The sequence below is a fragment of the Carettochelys insculpta genome, chromosome 2 (assembly GCF_033958435.1).
Source record: "Carettochelys insculpta isolate YL-2023 chromosome 2, ASM3395843v1, whole genome shotgun sequence".
NCBI classification, from domain to species: domain Eukaryota; kingdom Metazoa; phylum Chordata; order Testudines; family Carettochelyidae; genus Carettochelys; species Carettochelys insculpta.
Window position 1 is genome coordinate 160,818,188 of NC_134138.1, and position 22,238 is coordinate 160,840,425.

Sequence of the window (22,238 nt, forward strand, 5' to 3'; positions counted from 1 at the left end):
AAAATAACTGCATTCAAAAATAAAATCATGTAAAACTTTAGCATCTGCATATCCACTCAGTCCTACTTCTTGTTCAGCCAACTGCTTAGACAAACAAGGAGATCATGCTGCCTGCTTCTTGTTCACAGTCTCACCTGACAGTGAGAACAGGCAGTCACATGGCACTGTTTTAGTTGGTGTTGCCAGATATTTATGTGTCAGATGTGCAAAAGAGTCATACATCTTTTTATGCCCGAAAGACGTGTCCATGCTGCTGATGGGCTCTTCTTGATAACAATTCAAAGCAGTGAGCATCAGTGCATGATTGTTTTCATCATTTAAGTCAGATGCTTCTAGCAGAAGGTTGATCATCTCTTTTGGTAGTTTGGGTTCTGCAGTTTCTGCATTGGAGTGTGGCTCTTTTAAGACTTCTGAAACCATACTCCACATCTCATCCCTCTGAGATTTTGGAAGGCACTTCAAATTTTTAAGCCTTGGGTCACGTGCTCTAGCTCTTTTTAGAAATCCCACATTGGTACATTACATTTTATCAAATCTACAGTGAAAGTGTTCTTAAAATGAACCTGTGATGGGTCACCAGAGACTGCTATAACAGGAAATGTATGGCAGAATGCGCATAAAACAGAAGAAGTCATACAATTCAACACCACGTAGTTCAGTCACAAATTTAATTAATGTATTTTTAACAAGCGTTATTAACATGGAAGCATGTCCTATGGAATGGTGGTCAAAACATAAAGAGGCATGGAACATTTAGCACATCTGGCACTTAAATACCTGACAACGCTGGTTACAACAGTGCCATGCGAATGCCTGTTCTCACTTTCCGGTGACATTGTAAATAAGAAGTGGGCAGCATTATCTCCCACAAATGTAAACAAATTTGTTTGTCTAACAATTGGCTGAACAGGAAGTGAGTGGAATTGTAGGTGCTAAAATTTTACGTTATTTTGTTTTTGAGTGCTGTTATGGAACAAAAAATATTCTGCATTCTACATACTACATTCTACATACTATGTCTTTGTTTATCCTTTTTACAGTACAAACATTTGTAATCAAATATACATATATGTAAATATATATATGCTTTGTATTCTATGTTGTAATACGTATCAGAGGGGTAGCCATGTTAGTCTTTATCTGCAAAAACAATGAAAACTACTGCAGCATCTTATAAACTAACAGGTATATTGGAGCATAAGCTTTTGTGGGCAAAGGCCCACTTCATCAGATACAACTTCTCGTTTTTGTGTTGTAATAGAAATCAACATATTTAAGCATCCAAAAATATTTAAAATATTTCAATTTGTATTTTATTGTTTAGTAGTGCAACTAATTTTAAAATTGCAATTAATTTTGAGTCAATTACATGAGTTAATTGCAATTAATCAACAACCTAAAAAAAATCCTAAAAAAAACCTAAAAAAATCTTAATTTTTGCATACTGACAGCTGAGATTCTTATGTAGTCTCTTGATTCCAACAGCTGAGGTTAAGAAAAACACCAAATATTGTGAAAGCCACAATAAAATCACAAGAGCAGGCAACACCATTTAGCAGTTCTGTGTATTTATAATGATGGTCAGAATGGAGTTGGCTTGTATCACAGTCAGCCATTTAAAAAGCTTTATGGTAAGGCCACTAGGTTATAAGGAAAATGACCTCTATGCTTCTGACTGCAACTGTTACTGCAAGAAACTGGCTTAGCCCACTCTGCGCCTGGGCAGGCAAGACACATAACGACAGAGGACACAAATCAGCAAAAAACCACATGGAAATGAAATGTTGCCCTGAGTTCTTTCTCTCAAGGTGACTTGCTGGGCTTTCTTTTCATCTTGACTTCAGTACAATGGCTGCCTTTGAAGGGAGGAAGTTAGATACTAATCTTTCTTCCTACTTCAGGATGAAAGAAAATAAAAAGAGCAGCATCTGGAACACATGACACCAAATCACTTTGCGGGGGCTGAAGCTTTGGCAAGTCCCACCCACAATGTCTTTGATGAATATAGACACAATACTGCATTGTGATACCAAGGGCACACTGATCTACAAGGACAATGCAGGCAAAACAACAGAAGTCTGTGCAGATGAGGCAAAAAGAAACAAGCAGCATAGTGTGGATGTGTAAAGGTGGCCAAAATGCCCACTTACTGGTTCTAATTAAACTAGGATTAAAAACCTCAGTTTTTACTAGAGACAAGCCTGAGCTCCAAAACACGGTTTCCAAATTTGAACACAACATCTGAAGATACTCACATGCGAAGTTTTACTTTGGTCCCACCTTCAGTTTCAACAGACCAAATCAGAACCCCTGGACAGCTTCACAAAGCCAGGAAAATTCCAGTAGGCTGGGCCGTGCAGGATAGGCTAAAATACTGCAAACCCTCTAACTGTACATATCTCTGGATTAAATCATGGGCCTAGCTATGCTGAAATCCAGAGAAAATGGCCCTTCTTGTTATTCAGACTTTCCCTAGTATCACTCTCTCTGTTGTCATGATTACCTTATTATGGTATTTTAAAATCACAGTATTTTTAAATATGAATTTCAGATTCCCAGATAAAACGGTCAGGACCTGTACATACGCCACTAAAGGCCTTTATATAAATCTCTATTCCCCTTGACAGACACTTGTATGCTCATCTGATTTACGAGAGATTGCAACAGCTGTTAGTTGAAATTCAGAATGAATTTGTTCAGAAAACATACTGATTAGTTACCTGCTGAGATTTAAGTGCTGGTACCATGACTTGGTTCAAGAAAATTTCAAGGCCTTGAAGGATATTTCCATTAGTACAATCAAACATGCCAAAATTCACCTCCTTTGAGGGGGAAAATATAGTTAACAGAATATATTCACATGAAACTTTTGCAGTTTAGTGACTAAGTGAACTTCAGGCACATTTAAGAGGGATGTACTTACTCTATAACCTAAATGTATAGGAATGAGAAATTTCTGACCTAAAAATATTCTTTTAGCAGATGCTCTTGTCATTCATCACTAATGTGTTCATGACCTCCAACTATGGAATTTGGAGGCAGTTCAATATTTTTGCTGGAGGCTCTGGGACTAAGCTGCCCCCTTCAGCTCAAATCACTAGGGGCTTGTCTACACGAGCTCCCTACTTTGAAGACAGCATGGTAAGTTGGGTGGCGGGAGATTATTAATGAAGTGCTGCAGTGCATATGCAGCACTTCATTAAGCTAATTCTTCCCCGCAGCAACTCTGAAGTGTTAAACTTCAAAGTGCCAACTCGTGTGTAGCCATGGCTCACCCACCAGTACTTCCAAGTCCCTTTACTCCTCAAAATTTTAAATTTTGAGGAGTAAAGGGACTTCGAAGTTGCCCAGCACTTAAGTAGTGGCGGGTGAGCCGTGGCTACATGCGAGCTGGCACTTCGAAGTTTAACACTTTTGGAGTTACCACGGGGGAGAATTAGCTTAATGAAGTGCTGCATATGCAGAGCAGCCCTTCATTAATAATCTCCTGACACCCTACTTACTATGCTCCCTTCGAAGTTGGGAGCTAGTGTAGACACAGCATAGGAGAGTTCTTCCAAAGACAGAAGCACACTCCTGTAACTAATTATTAGCATTTATTTAGACAGCAACTTGATATAATGTATTAATTTGTAATGGAGCAGTCAGCCCCATGCTGGCAGAAAAAGGGTTAAAAGCAGCCCACGGAGGCTGTGCAAGGAAGAGCCAATGAGGGCACAGCTGGCCCATATATAAAAAGCGATGCAGGAGTAGAGGTAGTGGGGTGCTTCAGGGAATGCAGAGGAGTAGAGTGCATTCTTGGAGGGCTGCAGAAAGGCAGCACCAGGAGCATGCAATAAGAACCTTTTGCTCATGACAATATGATCGATCGGCGCACCTCATGCCACAAGGAATAACGCCTGTTTCAAAATTGCTGTTTCAGAATAGGCACTATTAAGGCAGGCCATGTCTACACGAGCAAATACATTTGAAATTGAGGTCAGAAGAAGGTCTTCTTTCAAAATAATCCAGGGAGCCGCTACGCAGACCACATGCCCTTTTGAAAGTAACGCTGAAAGAACGGGGGCGCTCCGTCGAAGCTGGTCCTCCATTCCCACAGTGGGAAGAGTGGCCCACCTCGGAAGAGTATTTTAAAAGAGAGCAAGGGTAGACACTCCACAGACGGCTATTCCAAAAGAGGAAGTCCTCCATGGCAGTGATCAACTGGCAGGCAGCGGTGCTGCTCTCAGCACAAGCAGAGCTCTATGGCTCCAGCGCCCGGCTGTGTTTAAAGACACAGGCTCCCACAAGCCTCAGGCAGGAAGCTGGGAGTGCGCAGGCAGCAGGGAGCCCATGCTGCTCTGTAGCTTGCTGGCTCCTGTGATGCCTCAGCCAGCCCCTTGCCCTCCCTGGCCCCACAGCCAGGCACCTGGACCCCTGCCCACCCCAAGGACCACCCAAGGACAGCAGGGAGCCCTCCCAGTAGGCAAGCCAGGCCCCAAAGCACCAGGCCCCCTCCTGGACGTAGGTCAAGCTCCAGGACCTCCTCTCCCTATGGGAGGATGAGGAGGTCCTCCACTACACAGGGGTCTGGCACTGCAGAGCTGTAGCCTTTGAGCACCTGTCAAAGGGCCTGACTGACCAGGGCCACCCCACCCGCACCCTGGACCAGGTCCATTCGAAGGCGAAAGAACTGCACTGGGGTATGCAAAGCCCACCATGCAGCCGGGCAGTCGGGGGCAGCTCCCACAAGCTGCTCCTACTCTAAGGAGCTCCAGCGCCTCCTGGGGCCAAAGAAGGCTGGACACCCGGTCACTGTGCTGGACACAGCCGAGCCCGACACCAAGCTGGAGACAACGATGGAGGGCAAGAAGTGCCCAGGACCGGCAGCCAGCACCAGGCACCTGCGGACAGCACGGTGACTCGACCCCACCAGCAACGATGAGGGCTCAAGAGAGGGGGCCCTCGTCACCAACTTCCCATCCAGGCCACCCAGCCAGGTCTCATCCACCCGTGCCTCACCCAACTTCATGGAGGGACCCGCAGGTAGGTGGTGTGCACACCAGCCACCCCAGAGCCTGGGAAGGGGGCATCTGGTCCTGCCTGTGGTGGCTGCAGGCCTCCCACATGGCCACTAGCCCCGGTGCATGTGGACCCCAGACAGCTATGCACCCCTGGCCCCAGGAGGCTGATGCGTGGCACTCAGCACCACGTGGCTGGGGCAGCACCACCAGCCAGCTGGCTGTGGAGGGACCAGGGAGCAGCGAGGGGGAGCCCGTGCACTTGGCACCCGGGCGGGGAACCCTGGAACATGGGCATCGCAGGGCCACCAAGACAGAGGATGGGCAGGGACACAGGGTCCTGCGTCGGGGACTAATGGCCCTTTCCCTTCTCCCTTTCTATCTCTACAGCTTCTGCAGCCAGCAGCTGGACCAGCCCCACCACCAAGGGCAAGGGGTAGGGACTCAGACCCCGAGCAAGGACTGCACGGGGCCGCCATCGGGCCATCCACCAGCACCACCAGGGTGGGGAGGACGAGGCGGGTGACACTGCCCACACTGCAGCCCTGTGGGACCTTACCAGTGTACTGTGGGAGTGGCTCACCATGGAGTGGCAGGCCTGGGACCAGGTCGCAGTGAATCTTGATGCCCTGACCCAGGCCATGGTGAGCCACCTGGCCCTGGCCGCCACCCCCTGGCAAGCCACTCCCACACCTCCCACCTCCACCGCACTGCCACCCCATCACCCAGTCACCTTCCTGCCTCCCCACCTCCAACCTCCCCTGTCCCCCCAGTCCCCTGGTCAGCCTCACCCCCTCCAACCTCCTCCCATCCCCAGTCCCCCCTTGCCCCCTTGCAGCGAACCGCACCCCACCCACAATCCCAACCTCACTCCCCTGGTCCCAAACCACCTGCCCCCAGATGGCCTCATACAGCTGGCCAATATATTGCTGGCCAGGGCTAGCCAGGGGGACGTCATGCCTCCCACCCCCAGCTCCCTCTGTTCTGACCCCAGGGAGCCCTCAGAGGTCTCACCCCATCTGCGCCCCTACCCGCCCCCAGCCTCTGGCATCGGCCCAGCCCCAACAGGGACACTGGACATGGTGGCTAGGGGTGGACACAGGCAATTAAAACTACCTGTCCACAGGTAGAGGCCCCCCCAACCCAGCCCTCAGCCCTCCTGGGGCTTGGACAGCACCCACCCAGGGCCACAACACCCCTGTATATAGTTCCCCCTGGCTCCCCCAACCTATCAGGACATCCATGGGAGTCGAGGGGGGCATGAAGCCATTAGTGACGAATGAGGAAAGAAGCTGCGCAGCAAAATTCATCAGCTTTTGACAAAAACAAATGCAGCAATAGTTTGGAAAGGCATAGACTCAGACTCAGACTCTAATGTTTTTAATTCCTGCATTTTAAATTTGGCATGTATGGATTCCATTTATAACTTTACTGCAGTGTTTCCCGAAAATGACAATCATTCCAAATGACACAAAAATTATCATTGTATTTTGCTGCATGGGGTAGAGACATGCTTTGGATTATATGTCACCTTTAGTTTTAAGGAATATTTTTAAATGTTTTAAAAGATGCACCTATTCTGATGTTTCCCAACTTTCCACTCCTCTGGACCCCCAATCACCTCCTCAAATCATTCATGGACCCCATCAAAGCCAATTCTAGCCACTATGTACACATCATTAAATGAAAAAGGAAATTTAAATAATTAACATTTAAAACAATGCATGTTCATTTCTGACATCACAACAATTTGATTGCACAGTTCATCCCCACAAGTTATTGATTTTTAACTTTGCAATTTATTTAAAACTTCTTCTCTATGATCATTTTTATTTCTCTCTTTTTTTTTCCCACAGACCCCCTGCAGTGCCCTCAGACCCCAGGTTGGAAACTACTGATCTGTTTAATTGGTGTTTGCACAATTTGTGATGCAGCTGCAAAGGAACTTGAATTGACAGTAGATAGAAGAAAATAAGGCTTTCGCCTATTGTGTTTTTGTGAGTAAAGTCTTCAGTTTGTGGCCCTTAAACATTTCACTGTTGAAGTCTACATTTTCACTTCAGAAAATAAGGGAATTTTACTCATATATTGGATTATCAGAGCTTTGCTGACACTCATCATAAATAGTGTGAATAGCTCCCTTCACAGTTATTCACATCAGAATGCTGCTAGGCCATAAATATTTTTCCAGCTCATAAACAAACCTCCTAACATAGCCAAGTAGCCCTTGTCATGCATACACTTCCCACTGCTCCTGTTTGTGGGATGAAGTTCAAAATTTCAAGTAAGCTGTAAACATTATATAATTGTTGCCTGACCTGAGAGATACTTGCTGTAGTTACGGCTTTATCTGTAGTCCGTAGAAAAAAGGCACAAGTTCCTGTTAAGCCCTGTAAAAAAAACGACAGAAATATATACAAGTAAAAATAATATACTGAACAAATTGGAAAGAGCTGAAAACTAGATTATAAAGAAAAATCAATTACTTGAAAAAACTTAATGAAGCATTTACTGAAACGACAGTGCACTTATATGCAAATACCTAGTTTTCAAATATCAGTCACTCTGCTTTGTTCCTCAGCTGGCATTACTGCACTGAGCATAATAGGAAATATTCAAATTTTCAAATATTCCAAGTACTTTCATATTCATTACATTTTTAGGCCAGAAGAAACCATTTTGGAATATTCTTTCCTTCCATTTATATAATTAAAACAATTCCAAGAAGCATATTTTTTCAGTCCAGATACATTTCTGGTGAATGAGAATCATGGGTGAACTGCACCATCAGTTTCTCATACAACACTCAGATAAATTACAAGTCTCTATAGCTAAACAAGTTTAAAAATAATATTAAAATCCAAATAAAATGCTGTGCTCGTGCTTCTATTTATGTATTTGTTTATCATGGTATCCCTTAGGCACAACAGTCAAAGATGAAATATAAATATTGTAGAAGGAAGAGGAAGACCAAGGACAGGGTAGGTCCACTACTCAGTGAGGAGGGAGAAACAATATCAGGAAACTTGGAAATGGCAGAGGTGCTTAATGATTTCTTTGTTTCGGTCTTGATCAAGAAGGTGGATGCAGAAATGCCTAACATAATGTATGCTAGTGGGAAGGGGGCAGGTTTAGAAGATAAAATAAAAAACAGAACAAGTTAAAAATTACTTTGAAAAATTAGATGTCTGCAAGTCACCAGGGCCTTATGAAGTGCATCCTAGAATATTTAAGGAGCTAATAGTGGATGTTTCTGAGCCTTTAGGTATCATCTTTGGAATGTCCTGGAAGTCAGGACAGATTCCAGAAGACTGGAAAAGGGCAAACATAGTTCCCATCTATAAAAAGGGAAAAAAGAACAACCCAGGAAACTACAGACCAGTCAGTTTAACTTCTGTGCCGAGAAAGATCATGGAGCAAATAGTTAAGGAATTAATCTGCAAACATTTGGAAGAAAATAAGGTAACAGGTAACAGCCAGCATGGATTCGTAAAGAATAGATCATGCCAGGCCAATCTGATAGGTTTTGGTTTTTTTGTTTTTGTTTTTTTTTTCTTTTTACAGGATAACAAGTCTTGTGCATAAGGGAGAAGCAGTGGATGTGGTATATTTAGACTTTAGTAAGGCATTTGACACAGTCTTGCATGAACTTCTTATCAATGAACTAAGCAAATACAACTTAGATGAGGCCACTATAAGGTGGGTGCATAACTGGCTGAATAATCATTCTTGGAGAGTAGTTATTAATGGTTCACAGTCATGCTGGAAGAGCATAAGAAGTGGGGTTCCACAGGGATCCGTTTGGGACTGGTTCTATTCAATATCTTCATCAACAATTTAGATATTGGCATAGAGAGTACGCTTATTAAGTTTACTGATAATACCAAGCTGGGAGGGGTTGCAATTGCTTAGAAGGCATAATTAATTAATTAAAGGAATAAATAATTCAAAATGATGTGGACAAAGTGTAAAAATGTTCTGAAGCAAACAGGATGAAGTTTAATAAGGACAAATGCAAAGTACTCAACTTAGGAAGGAACAATCAGCTTCATACATATAGAATGGGAAGCGACCGTCTAGGAAGAAGTACAGCGGAAAGGAGTTTAGAGGTCTTAGTGGACCACAAGTTAAATATGAGTCAACAGTGTGATGCTGTTGCAAAAAAAGCAAACAAGATTCTGGGATGCATTAACAGGAGTGTTGTCAGCAAGACACAAGAAATCATTCTTCCACCCTATTCAGCCCTGATTAGACCTCAGTTGAAGGATTGTGTCAAGTTCTGGTCACCCCATTTCAAGAAAGGTGTGGAGAAATTGGAGAAGGTTCAGAGAACAACAAGAATGATTAAATGTTAGAGAACATGAGCTATGAGGGAAGACTGAAAGAACTGGGCTTGTTTAGTTTAGAAAAGAGAAGACTGAAAGGGGACATGATTGCAGTTTTGAAGAACCTCAAAGAGGTTTACAAGGAGGAGGGAGAAAAATTGTTCTCCCTGTCCTCTGAGGATAGGACAAGGAGCAATGGGCTTAAACTGCACCAAGGGAGATTTAGATTGGCCATTAGGAAAAACTTCCTAACTGTCAGGGTGGTTGAACACGAATAAATCACCTAGGGTGGTTGTGGAATCGCCATTGCTGGAGATTTTTAAGAATAGGTTACATAGACACCTATCGGGGATGGTCTAGATGGTGCTTGGTCCTGCCGAGGGGTCTGGGAACGGGACTCCATGATCTCTCGAGGTCCCTTCCAGTTCTAGTGTTCTATGATCCCATGAGAGTTCTACAGATATACCACTAGAAATGGTCAAAAGTATTTGTGCACAATCTTTCCAGGAAAAAGTGGTTTTGTCAAAAAAAAAAGAAAAAAAGAAGAAGAATTGCAAGAAAATACTGATTGTCTAAATGTTTTATTTTTCAGTCACAACATTTTAGTGAAAATGTTGCTAAATTACAGTTTACAGTACATTAACTTTTTTGGAAAAAAGTATCTTCAGTTTTCTAAATAGGTTTTGGAGTCTGGGGATTTTTTTTTTTAAATCTCCCTTTTGTAATTTCTTCCTCTTCCTTTTTATTTAATGAGTTGAAGAAAGTCCTTGTAAAGTTTGCAGCCAAACTGCACTCTCCCTTGGTTGAGGGACACATATGCAAGTGAGCAATTTAATCCACAGTTTATGCATGCTCTTGGTTTCTTCACTGACCCTCAGTTTTCACAAAGTAAGATCCATGGGTAATACTTTCTATGAATCTCCAGCTGGTTACCAACCCATACCCATGGATGGCCTGATCTTAGCTTATATGCCTTTGCCACTTCTCATCTGAACTGCAGCAATACTGTATGTCTGGACATGCAATCATCATGCATTAAGAAACCCCAACTAGTACAGAATACTGCAGTGCATCACCTCAGCAATGCAGGCTGCCACACATGTCCTCAGCTCGCCCCTATCTGGGCTTCCCATAGAAGAGTAAATGAAGTTCAAGGTCTCTGTCTTTATCTTGAAGGCACTCAATGAGCATAGCATATCTAAAGCTCTAGGGGAAGGACCAAGATTCTATTCCTTAGGCACAACAGGACTTTCTGCAATGCACCTGTGCAAGAGATGAGCTTTCATAGTTTAGACTGTGAAATGAACTTCACCAGGAACCATCACAAATCTCACCAGCACATGCTCCAGCGTGTGCAAGACACACTTTTTAATCTGCCTTGTCTGATGACTTGTCTACACAAACAGCTTGTGACAAGCCAGGATATCACTCTACCCCACTTAGCCGGCTATGCACTATGTGATCATGTGGATCTTGCTGACAAAGTCACAAGGTTTAAGGTCAGAATGAACCTTGTATTCCGGCCTCCTATGTATCACAGGCCACTAACAGCACCTAGCACCTGCATACTAAACCCAACAACTGAAATGACGGGAAAGTATGACAACCCACAAGGAATTAGACAATTATGTGCCAGTACGGAATTTTACCTCATCTCTCGTGAGCACCCTCATCTGCTGGGGTGTAGGTGTCTTCTGGCTATGTAACAGTCTATACATAAACAAGTCTTTCAGTTACTCAGATATCTATACGCAGTCAGAGTCCATAGCAATCATGGTTGTCTTTCTAGCCTGAGCCCTCCAGCCGAATCACACTCTGTGGAGATACACATCCTTTCTGGGATATGTTGCTGACAGGGCCCATCTTGGCACTTTTTTTATAATGGCTCTCAGAAGAATCCTTGCCCTTACCAAAGCTCTGTGACTCACGATAGAGTCCTTGCCTTTCTCAGGTTTCTACCTATAGTCCATCAGCACCTTCTGCAGTGCCAACCAGGTTTTCACACAGAGTTCTCCAAGGTAGGTCCTCTCTCACTGAAGTCACCAACCACACTGAGCTGGTTCTGGTGCTGCAGCATTTTATAGGCCTTCCTGGCTCCTGATTGGCCGCTTCTCCTATCCATCACATAAGCCTCCGTGGAAGACTTGCCTATCATTTGGAGGATGGGGCAAGGCCTAAAGTCTCAGCAGAAGCTTTTTAGGGCCTAGTCTGCCCCATCACAGTGCCATAGACAAAGACTAAGAGAGATTAAGGTACACCAGTAATCAAGGCCCCCACAAATGCTGGGAAATGTTAAAATGAGATATATCCATATACTTCTGCCAAGTGACCTGCACTTACATGCTGCAGACAAATTCAAATACGCTACCACCAAAGTCATCGACAATCTGACATGGAGGAAAATTCCTTCCTGACTTCACATCTGGTGATGAGTTATATCCCGAACCAGACAGCCAAGCACCTGAGAGAGAACATCTGGTATTCTCAATGTCCCAGTATCCCATCCCAATGTCCCACCTTCAGCTGTGGCCATCCCTTGTGCCACAGAAGGAAAAGATTTTAAAAAAGAAAAAAACTCCCAGAATACACTGGGACAATGCTTTCCTGACTCCAGATAGTTGCAGGCTGAAACACTGAAGCATGAACTTTACAAATATAAAACATAAACTGGAAGTGAGCTCCAGAGCAGTTGAACACTGCCCTGCATCATCACACAACTGCATTCTTAATTTGTCAAGCTATTAAAACTGATTAAGTTGTTTACCCCCACAATTATTCTGAAGCTAAGCACACATGTCATTTAGTGTGCTATTAGAAGATGCTTGTAAATTATAGTGACAGAGGTGGTATTCCCTATATAGAATAGAATAGGATAGGATCAAAACTGAATACCTTTTGTTGGAAGAAAAGATATAATTTTATCCTTTAAAATACACAGTCTCAAAAATAATTACTTTTTAAAGAACAAAAGCCTATTTTTACAATAGGTTCTGTCTTTAAACTAGAGATGACTGAATCGTGAAAAATATAGTTCATGAATTATAAGCATTTATTTAAAAGAAAAAGCCAACACTTAAAATATTCGTCACAATGAATTATTTGACCAGCACTCCTCCTGAAAATGAGCTCTGAAATTTGTTAAACACTAATGCCTTCATGCTCAGTTTTTCTGTAGAAATCCTGTCTCCATTTATAATCTGGTGCTAGATTTTGCAATTATGGAGATGCAGATATAACTAACAGTTATATAAGGCTATTTTAACCACTTTCAGCACTTACCAATGGACCATATTTTCCACCATCAAAGAATTCATAAATGTAACCTAAGAAATGAATTAGTCATACCTCAGTAGAGCCCATGGTAATGAACAACTTCTTCTGCAAAAGTGAACTGGGGGAGGACCCATCTGTCCTCAAAGGAACATTTGATTTTTGCTGCCAATTAAATCATAAATAAGATGTTACTAAAATCAAAATTCTATGGAAACTACTAATCACTATGTAATCCATCTTACTTAAATATATAAATTATAAATAGTGTTTATTCTGAATCAGCTCCAGACATAATCTTTCCGTTAGTTTTATCTGAGTAGTTAGTGCATGATCACAGACTCCTGCAACTAGTTTAAATGTTCTCCTCTCACAGAAAAACTTGGAGGAAGGGGAAAAAATGTCAGAAAACTTAATTTGCAATGTTTCTTAGGAAATCCTCCTTCATGAGAACAAGTTGTTCAAAGTCACATGGAAAGAGTAGAGACCACACCCTGACACTTTACGTTTCTGCTGGATCCATGGAGAATTTACTGCCAAACCTGGAGAATCTGGGAGAGAGTGCAACCCTCCTTCTGAAAACTTGGCTCCCACCAACCTGGGCTGTCACTGTCTCCCTTTACTGCGCTTGTACTTTCCTATCCCTCTGAAGAAGGGAAGAAGCACAGGTCTGAAAACAGGTGCTGCTAAGTAGATGTCTTCACTGAAATCCATCAGATTTCCCAGGATGTAATGCCCGCTAGTGATCAACATCGCCATTCTTGCTGCCCAAAACAGCTCCAGCCCCAAGTGAATGGAATGCAGCTGAGGTGGTGAGTTGGCAAACATAGGCAAGCTACCTTCACAGCTCCATTGCTCTCGGTGAGCAGCAGGGTTCAAATCAGCTTCCAGAACCAGTCAGAGAAGCAATGTGGCCGCTCTGACTTATGTCAGCCAGAACAATCGCTGAAGGATCATTCCATTGATAGGGAATCAGTGAAGTAGATCACATTCCAGTTCCATCCCTTCACAGACCCAAAATGTTCCCTCTTGCCTCCAACTGGCCTCAGCATGCTCACCCCCCACCCTTCCCTCCAGTACTGGGGGGCCCAAAAGGGACTCCAGGAATGCCAGTGTAAGCAGGAGGAATGCTCTGCTAACTCATAAGGTCCCTGTGTGCTCCTGTGGCATCACAAAATCACCTTATTAGGGGTTAAGGATTTGGCCCTTTCTACTAATGGAAGAGCTTCAAATATAAAACGTAAACTGGAAGTGAGCTCCAGAGCGGTTGAACACTGCCCCGCATCATCACACAACTGCATTCTTAAATTTGTCAGGCTATTAAAACTGATTAAGTTGTTTACCCCCACAATTATTCTGAAGCTAAGCACACATGTCATTTAGTGCACTGTACATTACAGTGATGGTACAGGGTAGCGCTCCCTATCTGCTTTAGTCTGCTGCTTTGCTCTGCTCCATAGTATGGAATAGAGAAGAACATGGAGGCCGCTGAGATTTAGCAGGAACTGATATGTTGTCCGTTTTTTCTGCTTTCTGGAATCAGAGCTTCTCTGTCACTAGAGCTGAGCATGGCCCAGGTCGGAGGGGGAAGAATAAAATAGTTGGTCCAATTCTCTTAGTTTCATAGTTTCCCTAGTTTTTGAGTCCCTTATCCTAGCAACCGGGTTACCAGAGTGAACAGTTTTTGAGTCCCTCGCCAAAATGAATCCGTTTGAAATCTGGATAACTTCCTCTTTTCTACTGAACTGAAGAATAGTACCATACCCAGCCTACTTCTACTTCCACTGATGTTGATGGGGATTTTGCCATTGAATTCAGACAGAGCAGAATTAGAACTATGGTTTCTAAATACAAATGTATTTGCAAGAGAATACTCCCAATGATATTCTGAGCTTTCTAGTAGATGATGCAATTGCCTTTCAAAAATGTTTTAATCTAACTTTGCATTTGCAACAGTAATGATAAATACATACCTGCCATGAATCTTGGTAAAAGAAAAGTAACTTTTTAAGTCCACTCACTGCAAAGAATTCTCCTATGAGCTGAAACTAAACCAAAATTACAACAATAGTTAATTATAAAGTATTCTGAGAACAGCCTAAGGTATGGCCATTTAGGAAATATATCTAACAAATACAAAATAAATACTACCTTCTCATCAGAAATAACAAATTCCTCGACTTCATGTTCCTTTAAGCCTATCCCATCTGCTAATCTTAGTATCAAATACTTGTGTCTGTCATCTAATTGAGCTCTTCTCTCCTCCTTAGTGACTTTGGCCTGCTTGGCCAGTTCTTTCTTAGCTTCACTGGACAGTGCTACATTCTTCTTCCCATTTGGCTAAAAGACAAAAATGTATTACAAAATATATTATTTTTCAACACCCATTTTTCATTTTAAAATTAAGAAGCATATATTGTTGCTTTTTAACCCAGTTTTATTTGGATAGGGAGATCTGATGTTAACATGATCTATCACCATGCCTCCTCCAGCATACATGCAGGTAAGGCTGCACACCACTGCAGAATGATGTAGACACTGGAAACAGGTCTGGGAAGGCTCAGCTTAAGCACCTTGCCACAGCTCCCAGATATTCACCTCCCTTAGAAATTAGCCTCTTGCCTTGAAGTGGAGGAAGCTATGCACAACTTTCTCCTGACCCCCAGTTAGAAATTATATAGATTGAGTTACATTACAAACAGGAAATAAGTGTATTAACTACAAAAAAGGTATTTTCACTGGTTAAAGAAGTAGCACGCAGAACAAATCAGGTTGCTAAGAAAATAAAGAAAATCACTCAAACTAAGCTTTATTCACTAAAGAAACTGGTTACTAGTAATAGTTCCACTCCCCCTAGACCATGGTTTCCCAAACTGGAGGGTCATGCCCCCCTGGGAGGGCGTGAAGAAATTCCAGGGTAGATGCGAGGCAACCCAGCCCCACCCAGTCATTCCCCACACCCAAAGAAAAAGCCAGCCCTAGCTTCCGACTCTCAGCCCCTGCCATTTCATGTGGGTGACCCAGCGCAGCTGCTATAAAAAGCAGGAAGCCAGCAAAGCCCCACATGGAGCTAGCTGCCTCCTGCAAAAGTGAGAGAATGTGGGTTGTGGAGCAGGAAAAGGATAGCGTTAGATGAGGGGCTTGTGGTGCCTGGCTTTGCGGGAGGAGAGGGGCTCAGGCAAGCAGCTCACAGGCAGCTGGGGTGGCTGGCCCAGGGTAGAAAAGATGGTGGGGCGTGAGGGTTTCTCAAAAATCAAAAGGGGGGCATGATGCCAAAAAATTTGGGAACCACTGCCCTAGACTCTGTTTTAAGTATATGCCTTCACAGGCCAGATTTATCTTTCTAGCCTGAGTCCATCAGTTCTTCTCCCACCCTCCTCCAGTTCCTACTGCTTCCCAATGTTTTCAAGTATCACTCTGAATGGGGAGGTGGAGAAGCAAACTGAAGATCTTGATTGCTTTCCTCCCCTGTCTTATATACAATTTGCATAAAGCATGAAGCCTTTATTTGATTCCGCCCCCTCTCCCGCCAGTGGAACAGTTCAGCAGTCCAAGACGTCAATTAGGATTAGGTGACCAAGTCACCTGACTGTGTAGCATCACAGCATTCATGAGTCAGTGACAGTATGGAATTTGTGCAAGAAGGCCAGGCCTTCTCATAGTCTAGTATCCTCACTGATGAGCCATCAGCCCTGTCTGACTTTTCCACTGTTGTACCTGAAGTATTAGAAGTGGGTACAGGGGATCCTTGTTATAAGTCCAGGTTACGTTCCTAAATAATGCAACTTATAGGCTGTGTCTACACTTGCTCCCAACTTCAAAGGGAGGATGGTAAGTAGGGTGTTGGGAGATTACTGATGAAGTGCAGCAGTGCATATGCAGCACTTCATAAAGCTAATTCTTCCCCGTGAAAAGTTCGAAGCAGCAGACTTCAAAGTGCCAGCTTGCGTGTAGCCACGGCTCACCTGTGGATACTTCAAAGTGCCCGGGTTACTCTGAAGTCCCTTTACTCCTCAAAATTTGCCACTTCAAAGCTACGTCTACACGTGAAGCCTACATCGAAGTAGTTTATTTCGATGGAGCGACATCGAAATAGGCTATTTCGATGAATAACGTCTACACGTCCTCCAGGGCTGGCAACGTCGACGTTGAACATCGACGTTGCGCAGCACAACATCGAAATAGGCGCTGCGAGGGAATGTCTACACGCCAAAGTAGCACACATCGAAATAAGGGTGCCAGGCACAGCTTCAGACAGGATCACAGGGCGGACTAGCGCTTCCGGGGCAACAGCTAGCCACTCCCTTAAAGGGCCCCTCCCAGACACACTCAGCCTGCACAGCACGCGGTCTGCAGAGTCATAGGCACGCACACCTCGGGCGACGCAGTCATGATGGACCCCCAGCAGCAGCAGCAGCAGCAGCAGCAGCAGCAGCAGCCAGAGGTCCACCCAGCCGCCCCTGCAGGAGCAGTGCTCGCCCTGCTCCATGCCATGCAGGAGGCAGCTGAGCACCTCCTTGCCACAGAGGAGGAGCTGCCCTCAGGGGAGGAGGACGCAACCCCCAACCCTGCAGCACCCCGACCCCCCCGCCGCCTCATACGCCACCGGCTGTGGAGCTACCCCACCAGCACCGACTGGTGGGAGCAGCTGGTGCTTGGGGAGTGGGACGACAACCACTGGCTCAGGAACTTTCGCATGAGCCGGCAGACATTTCTGGAGCTATGCCAGTGGCTCACCCCCGCATTCAGGCACCAGGACACCGCCATGCCGCGTGCCCTCCCTGTGGAGAAACAGGTCGGCATCACTGTCTGGAAGCTGGCCACTCCAGACAGCTACCGATCCGTGGGCCAGCAGTTTGGCGTCGGCAAGGCCACCGTCGGGGCTGTCCTCATGGAGGTAAGAGGACCCACGGGGAAGGGGGAGGAGGCAGCCCTGGCAGGGGAGGGGGGCCCTGGCAGAGGAGAGGAGGGGAGGGGAGGGGAGGGGGGCCCTGGCAGGGGAGGGCCACACATACCCTGCTCACCCCTCATTGGTGCTCTCCCATGTGCTTCCCCTGCAGGTCGTCCGCACCATCAACGCCCTGCTCCTCCACAGGCTCGTGAGGCTTGGGGACCCAGATGCCACCATCGCGGGCTTTGCCACCCTGGGCTTCCCCAATTGCTTCGGGGCTCTGGATGGGACTCACATACCCATCCGCGCCCTGGAGCACAGTGGAGGATGTTACATCAACCGGAAGGGCTACCACTCAGTGGTCCTCCAGGCCTTGGTGGACAGCCGGGGCCATTTCCAGGACATTTATGTGGGCTGGCCTGGCAGCACCCACGACGCCCGGGTATTCCGGAACTCGGGCCTGTGCCGCCGGCTGGAGGCGGGGACCTACATCCCCCAGCTGGAGATCCGTGTGGGGGACACCACCATGCCCCTCTGTGTCATCGCAGATGCGGCATATCCCCTCCAGCCCTGGCTCATGCACCCATATACGGGCCATCTGTCTGTCAGCCAGGAGCACTTCAACCAGCGCCTGAACCACGCACGCCAGGTGGTGGAGCACACATTTGGCCTCCTCAAAGGGGGCTGGAGGTGTCTCCTCACCCGCCTGGATGTGGGCCCCACCAACATCCCCCAGATTGTGGGTGTGTGCAGCGCCCTACACAATCTGGTGGAGAGCAAGGGGGAGACCTTCTTTCAGGGCTGGGGTGTGGAGGCCGGCAGGGCCGCTGTGCAGCCACCCGCTGCCCCCAGTCGCCAGGTGGACCCCAAAGGGACCCGGGTCCGGGAGGCCCTGCGGGCCCACTTCGATGAGGCCGCGGGGTGAACACTGGCAGGCCCCCCACTGCCCCCCCCATCCTCAACAACACTCCCTGCCCCTACGCCCACACCACGGAGCACCCAACAGCACCCCCCCCCACTTTTCTTGTACAAATAAAAGCAGACACTTGTTTGTGAAATCAAACATGTTTACTTGAACTCTTCTTAATAATAACTATAGAACTTCTAACTTACTTATATATTATATGTATGTATATTAATATAAAACCAGGGATAACAAGAAAGGGGAGAACTATTTACATGGGGGGGGAAGGCTCAGACAGTGAAAACGGGGGTCACAAATAAATAAATACAAACTATGTACAGGGCAAAAAACCAAAAAAGTGAGGGGAATATATACAAAGGGGGGGGCCACGTCCTGGGCCCCACGCCCCTACAGTCCAGCACTGGGGGTGGGTGACCGGGATCCCCGCCTCGGCCGCAGCCCTGGCCGGGGCTGGCTGGGGGACGGGCAGACTGGAAGATACGGCTGGCGAGTGTCAGCTGGCCCCAGGTCCCCATCGGCGGAATGGCCCTCGGTGGCGGGTGGCGGGGCAACGGTGGACGGCGCGGCAACTGGAGCAGCGGGTGGTGCAGCGGGTGGAGCACGCAGGGCGGGCGCAGCAGTGGCCGGCGCAGCATGGGGGGCCAGGTAATCTGCTATGCGGTTGAATGTCTGCATGTAGGCCCCCCATGCCTCTTGGCGCCAGGCCAGCACCCGCTCCTGCAGGTGGAGGCAGCGTTGCTCCACCCGCAGCCGCTGCTCCGCAACCCCCACCTGCCGGCGGTGAAGGGCCAGCAGCTGGGGGGTCCGTCACCGGCGGCTGCTGCTGCTGGGTCCGCCGTCATGCCCGCCGTGGGGCCGGTCGTTGCTCCGACGAGGGGCTGGCCTGGAGTGATGGCCCCGGAGGGGATTCCGGGACGACTGAAGCCTCGCCGGCGCTCTCCGGTCCTTCCGATGGTGCAGCTGCGGAACACAGGAGGAGGGGAAGAAGAATGGAGACAGCCGTTAGTGTGGGCCCCGAGCCGTGGCCCTTGTTTCTCCACCCCTCTGCTGCAGGTTCCCCATCCCCGTCCCTGGGAGATGCTGCTGTGATGGGGTTCAAGGGTCCCCCGGCACTGCACCCCATCCCCTGGCGGGAGTGACTCTCACTTCACTCAGCAGGTATGACAGGAGAGGTTTCTTAGGCAACAGATGCCCAGTTTCTCCCAGAAGCGACAGTACAGCAGTCAGAGACAGTCCTTCCAACCCGTCCTGGGGAGAAGACCCCAAGGGGTGCCCCTCTGGGGTGTAGCTTTCCCCCTCCTCAGGCAGGCAGCCTTCTAGCTCTCCCTTCCCCTAGCCTCTAACTGTGGCCCCCGATTCAAATCCAGCTCGGCTCCTCCCTCCTCTTTGTTCAGGGCAGAGGTGTAACCTGCCAGTTGTAGGCCCAGGATCATCCTTAGCCACTGGGAGCTATTCAGCTTGTTGCTCATATCTAGCCTGAGTCTCACATTTGCACTCCCCCCACTCCATCACATGCTGCTGCTGCTGCTGCTGCTGCTGCTCCTGGGTGTCCCACCCCCTCCCCCCGGGGGACCCTAGAGTTTCCGCTCCCCCATGCCCCGGGGATGGGGCATGGCACTGTCGTGCTGGGGGGGGCAGAGGCTGATGCACTCCTGTGAGGGACATGCCACTGCTGTCCTTGGGGCCATGGTCATCTGGGCATGTGGAGGGCCCTGGCCATATCTATTACCCCCGCCCCTCAGCCTGGGGGTGTGCACCGGGTGGGTACATACCTGACGGTCCACTCCCACGGTCGGGGGACACCCGGGGGGCGGACGCCCGGCTGCTGCTCCAGGATGGCAGGAGGAGGATCTGGAGGCCGGTGTCGGTGGAGGAGGAGTCCCCCTCCTCCTCCTCCTCCTGCTCCGGTGCCCTGGGGGTGTGCTCCTGGGGGGGCCCCCAGGGGGGCCCCCGGGGTGCAGGGCTTGCCTCCGAGGCGGACTCCGCCTCTGGGGCCTGCTGGGGCTCCTCAGCCGAGGTGTCAAGCATGGCCAGAGGGGAGGAGGTGTGCCGGGGGCCCAGGATGTCCCTGAGCTCCCTGTAAAAGGGGCAAGTGACGGGGGCGGCCCGAGATCGGCCAGCCGCATCCCGGGCCCGGGCATAACCCTGCCGCAGCTCCTTCACTTTACTCCGGACATGGTCCGCTTCCATGGCCTGGCTCCTGCCCTGGGAACCCTGGCTCCCCTTTGGGGGGTTTCCCTGAGGGCGCTGGGGAGGCTGCCGGGTGGCCATCAGGTCGGTTGGGGGTGTGGGTGGCTGAAGAAGAGCGTGCAGGCGAGCCGCGTGTTATTGCTGCTGCCTGCACGCTCTCTCAGCTTCCTGCACAGAAAGGGAGGGGGTGGGGACCTTTAAGGGGCCGCTCCATACAGCCACCATTGAGCTGAGGGGCTGGAGAGAGCGTCTCTCAGCCCCTCAGCTGATGGCCACCATGGAGGACCCCGCAATTTCGAAGTTGCGGGACGCACAACGACTACACGTCCCCTACTTCGACGTTCAACGTCGAAGTAGGGCGATATTCCCATCCCCTCATGGGGTTAGCGGCTTCGAAGTCTTGCTGCCTAGCGTCGATGTTAACATCGAAATAGTGCCCAACACGTGTAGCCGTGACGGGCGCTATTTCGAAGTTAGGGCCGCTACTTCGAAGTAGCGTGCACGTGTGGACACGGCTCAAAGTTGCTGCAGGGGAGAATTAGCTTAATGAAGAGCTGCATATGCACTTCAGCACTTCATTAGTAATCTCCCGACACCCGACTTACCATGTTCCCTTTGAAGTTGGGAGCTAGTGTAGAAACAGCCATAGTGAAACAACTTATAAAGGGGAATTAATGTCCATAAGGAATTATGTAATTAGCTTGAGATATGTTCCCCACACATACAGTTCACACCACATGTATGTACATATAACGTACTTATAATCCACAAAAAAAATAGAAATAGATAAGACAAGTATGTTATATTTTTACCTTGTAAATGGATTTGATATGCTTGATGGTGGAAGTAGGGATACTGAAACAGACTTAGGCAGAGGAGAAAGGAGATGGGACAGGGGACTCATCTGCTGTGATCACTTCATCCTCCATGATGCCTAAAGGCTGTGCAACAACTGTTGGTCCTGCTTCTTCCATGTCTTGAAGGCTTGAAGGGCCAGCTTCCTCCATGACTGGGTCAGGTTTCTTTGCTTTTCTCTAGTGTTGTCCGCTTGCCACCATGAATTTTTGCATCCAAAATCTCTCGATAGCATGACAAGGTGTCATTTGGGAGACATGCAAACTTCAAAGAGCAATCAGTCAGATAATCACAAGTCTTGATTGCGTCGATGATTTCATCAGCAAGGTTAAAAATATGGCAAAGAGACTTCAATGTCAGTCCTTTTTCTTCCTTCTTCATTGTTTCTTCTTCTTCATCCTGGCTTTCTTCTTCAAATGCTTGCTTATTTAGCTCTTCCAGGTCTTCATTACTTAGAGTTCTGAATGAGAAGGAAGCAATTCAGTCACATCTTCTTTGTCGATATTGTTAACCATTGTCTTTGCCAGCATCACCAACTCCTTTAGAATTCTCGTCTCATTGAAACTAACAAAGTCATTCACTGCTTCAGGGTAGATTTTTTTCCCACACACGGCTCATGCATCCAACTCCTATTTCAGCCCATGCTGCGCCAATGTGCATCGCTGAATCCATTATGTTAAAACTTTTCCAAATTTCCTGCATGGTAGGTTTTGCTTCTCTCGTCTGTATCCTTGAGTCTCCTGAATGTCCTAGGTAGATATCAGGCTTTAAAGTTAGAGATT

The 22,238-nt window shown here is 47.3% G+C and overlaps 1 protein-coding gene across 1 annotated transcript in view; it reads right to left on the reverse strand.

Moving 5' to 3' along the window:
* The window catches only part of LOC142009614 (dynein axonemal heavy chain 5-like), a 254,663-nt gene that overhangs the window by 228,370 nt on the left and 4,055 nt on the right, over positions 1 to 22,238 (reverse strand). The window contains exons 3-7 of the mRNA XM_074987917.1: positions 14,747 to 14,935; positions 14,569 to 14,643; positions 12,671 to 12,760; positions 7,319 to 7,390; positions 2,721 to 2,822 (exon numbers count right to left, since the gene is read on the reverse strand). Coding sequence (XP_074844018.1) covers positions 2,721 to 2,822; positions 7,319 to 7,390; positions 12,671 to 12,760; positions 14,569 to 14,643; positions 14,747 to 14,935 — 528 coding nt within the window. The remainder of the gene's footprint in view (positions 1 to 2,720; positions 2,823 to 7,318; positions 7,391 to 12,670; positions 12,761 to 14,568; positions 14,644 to 14,746; positions 14,936 to 22,238) is intronic.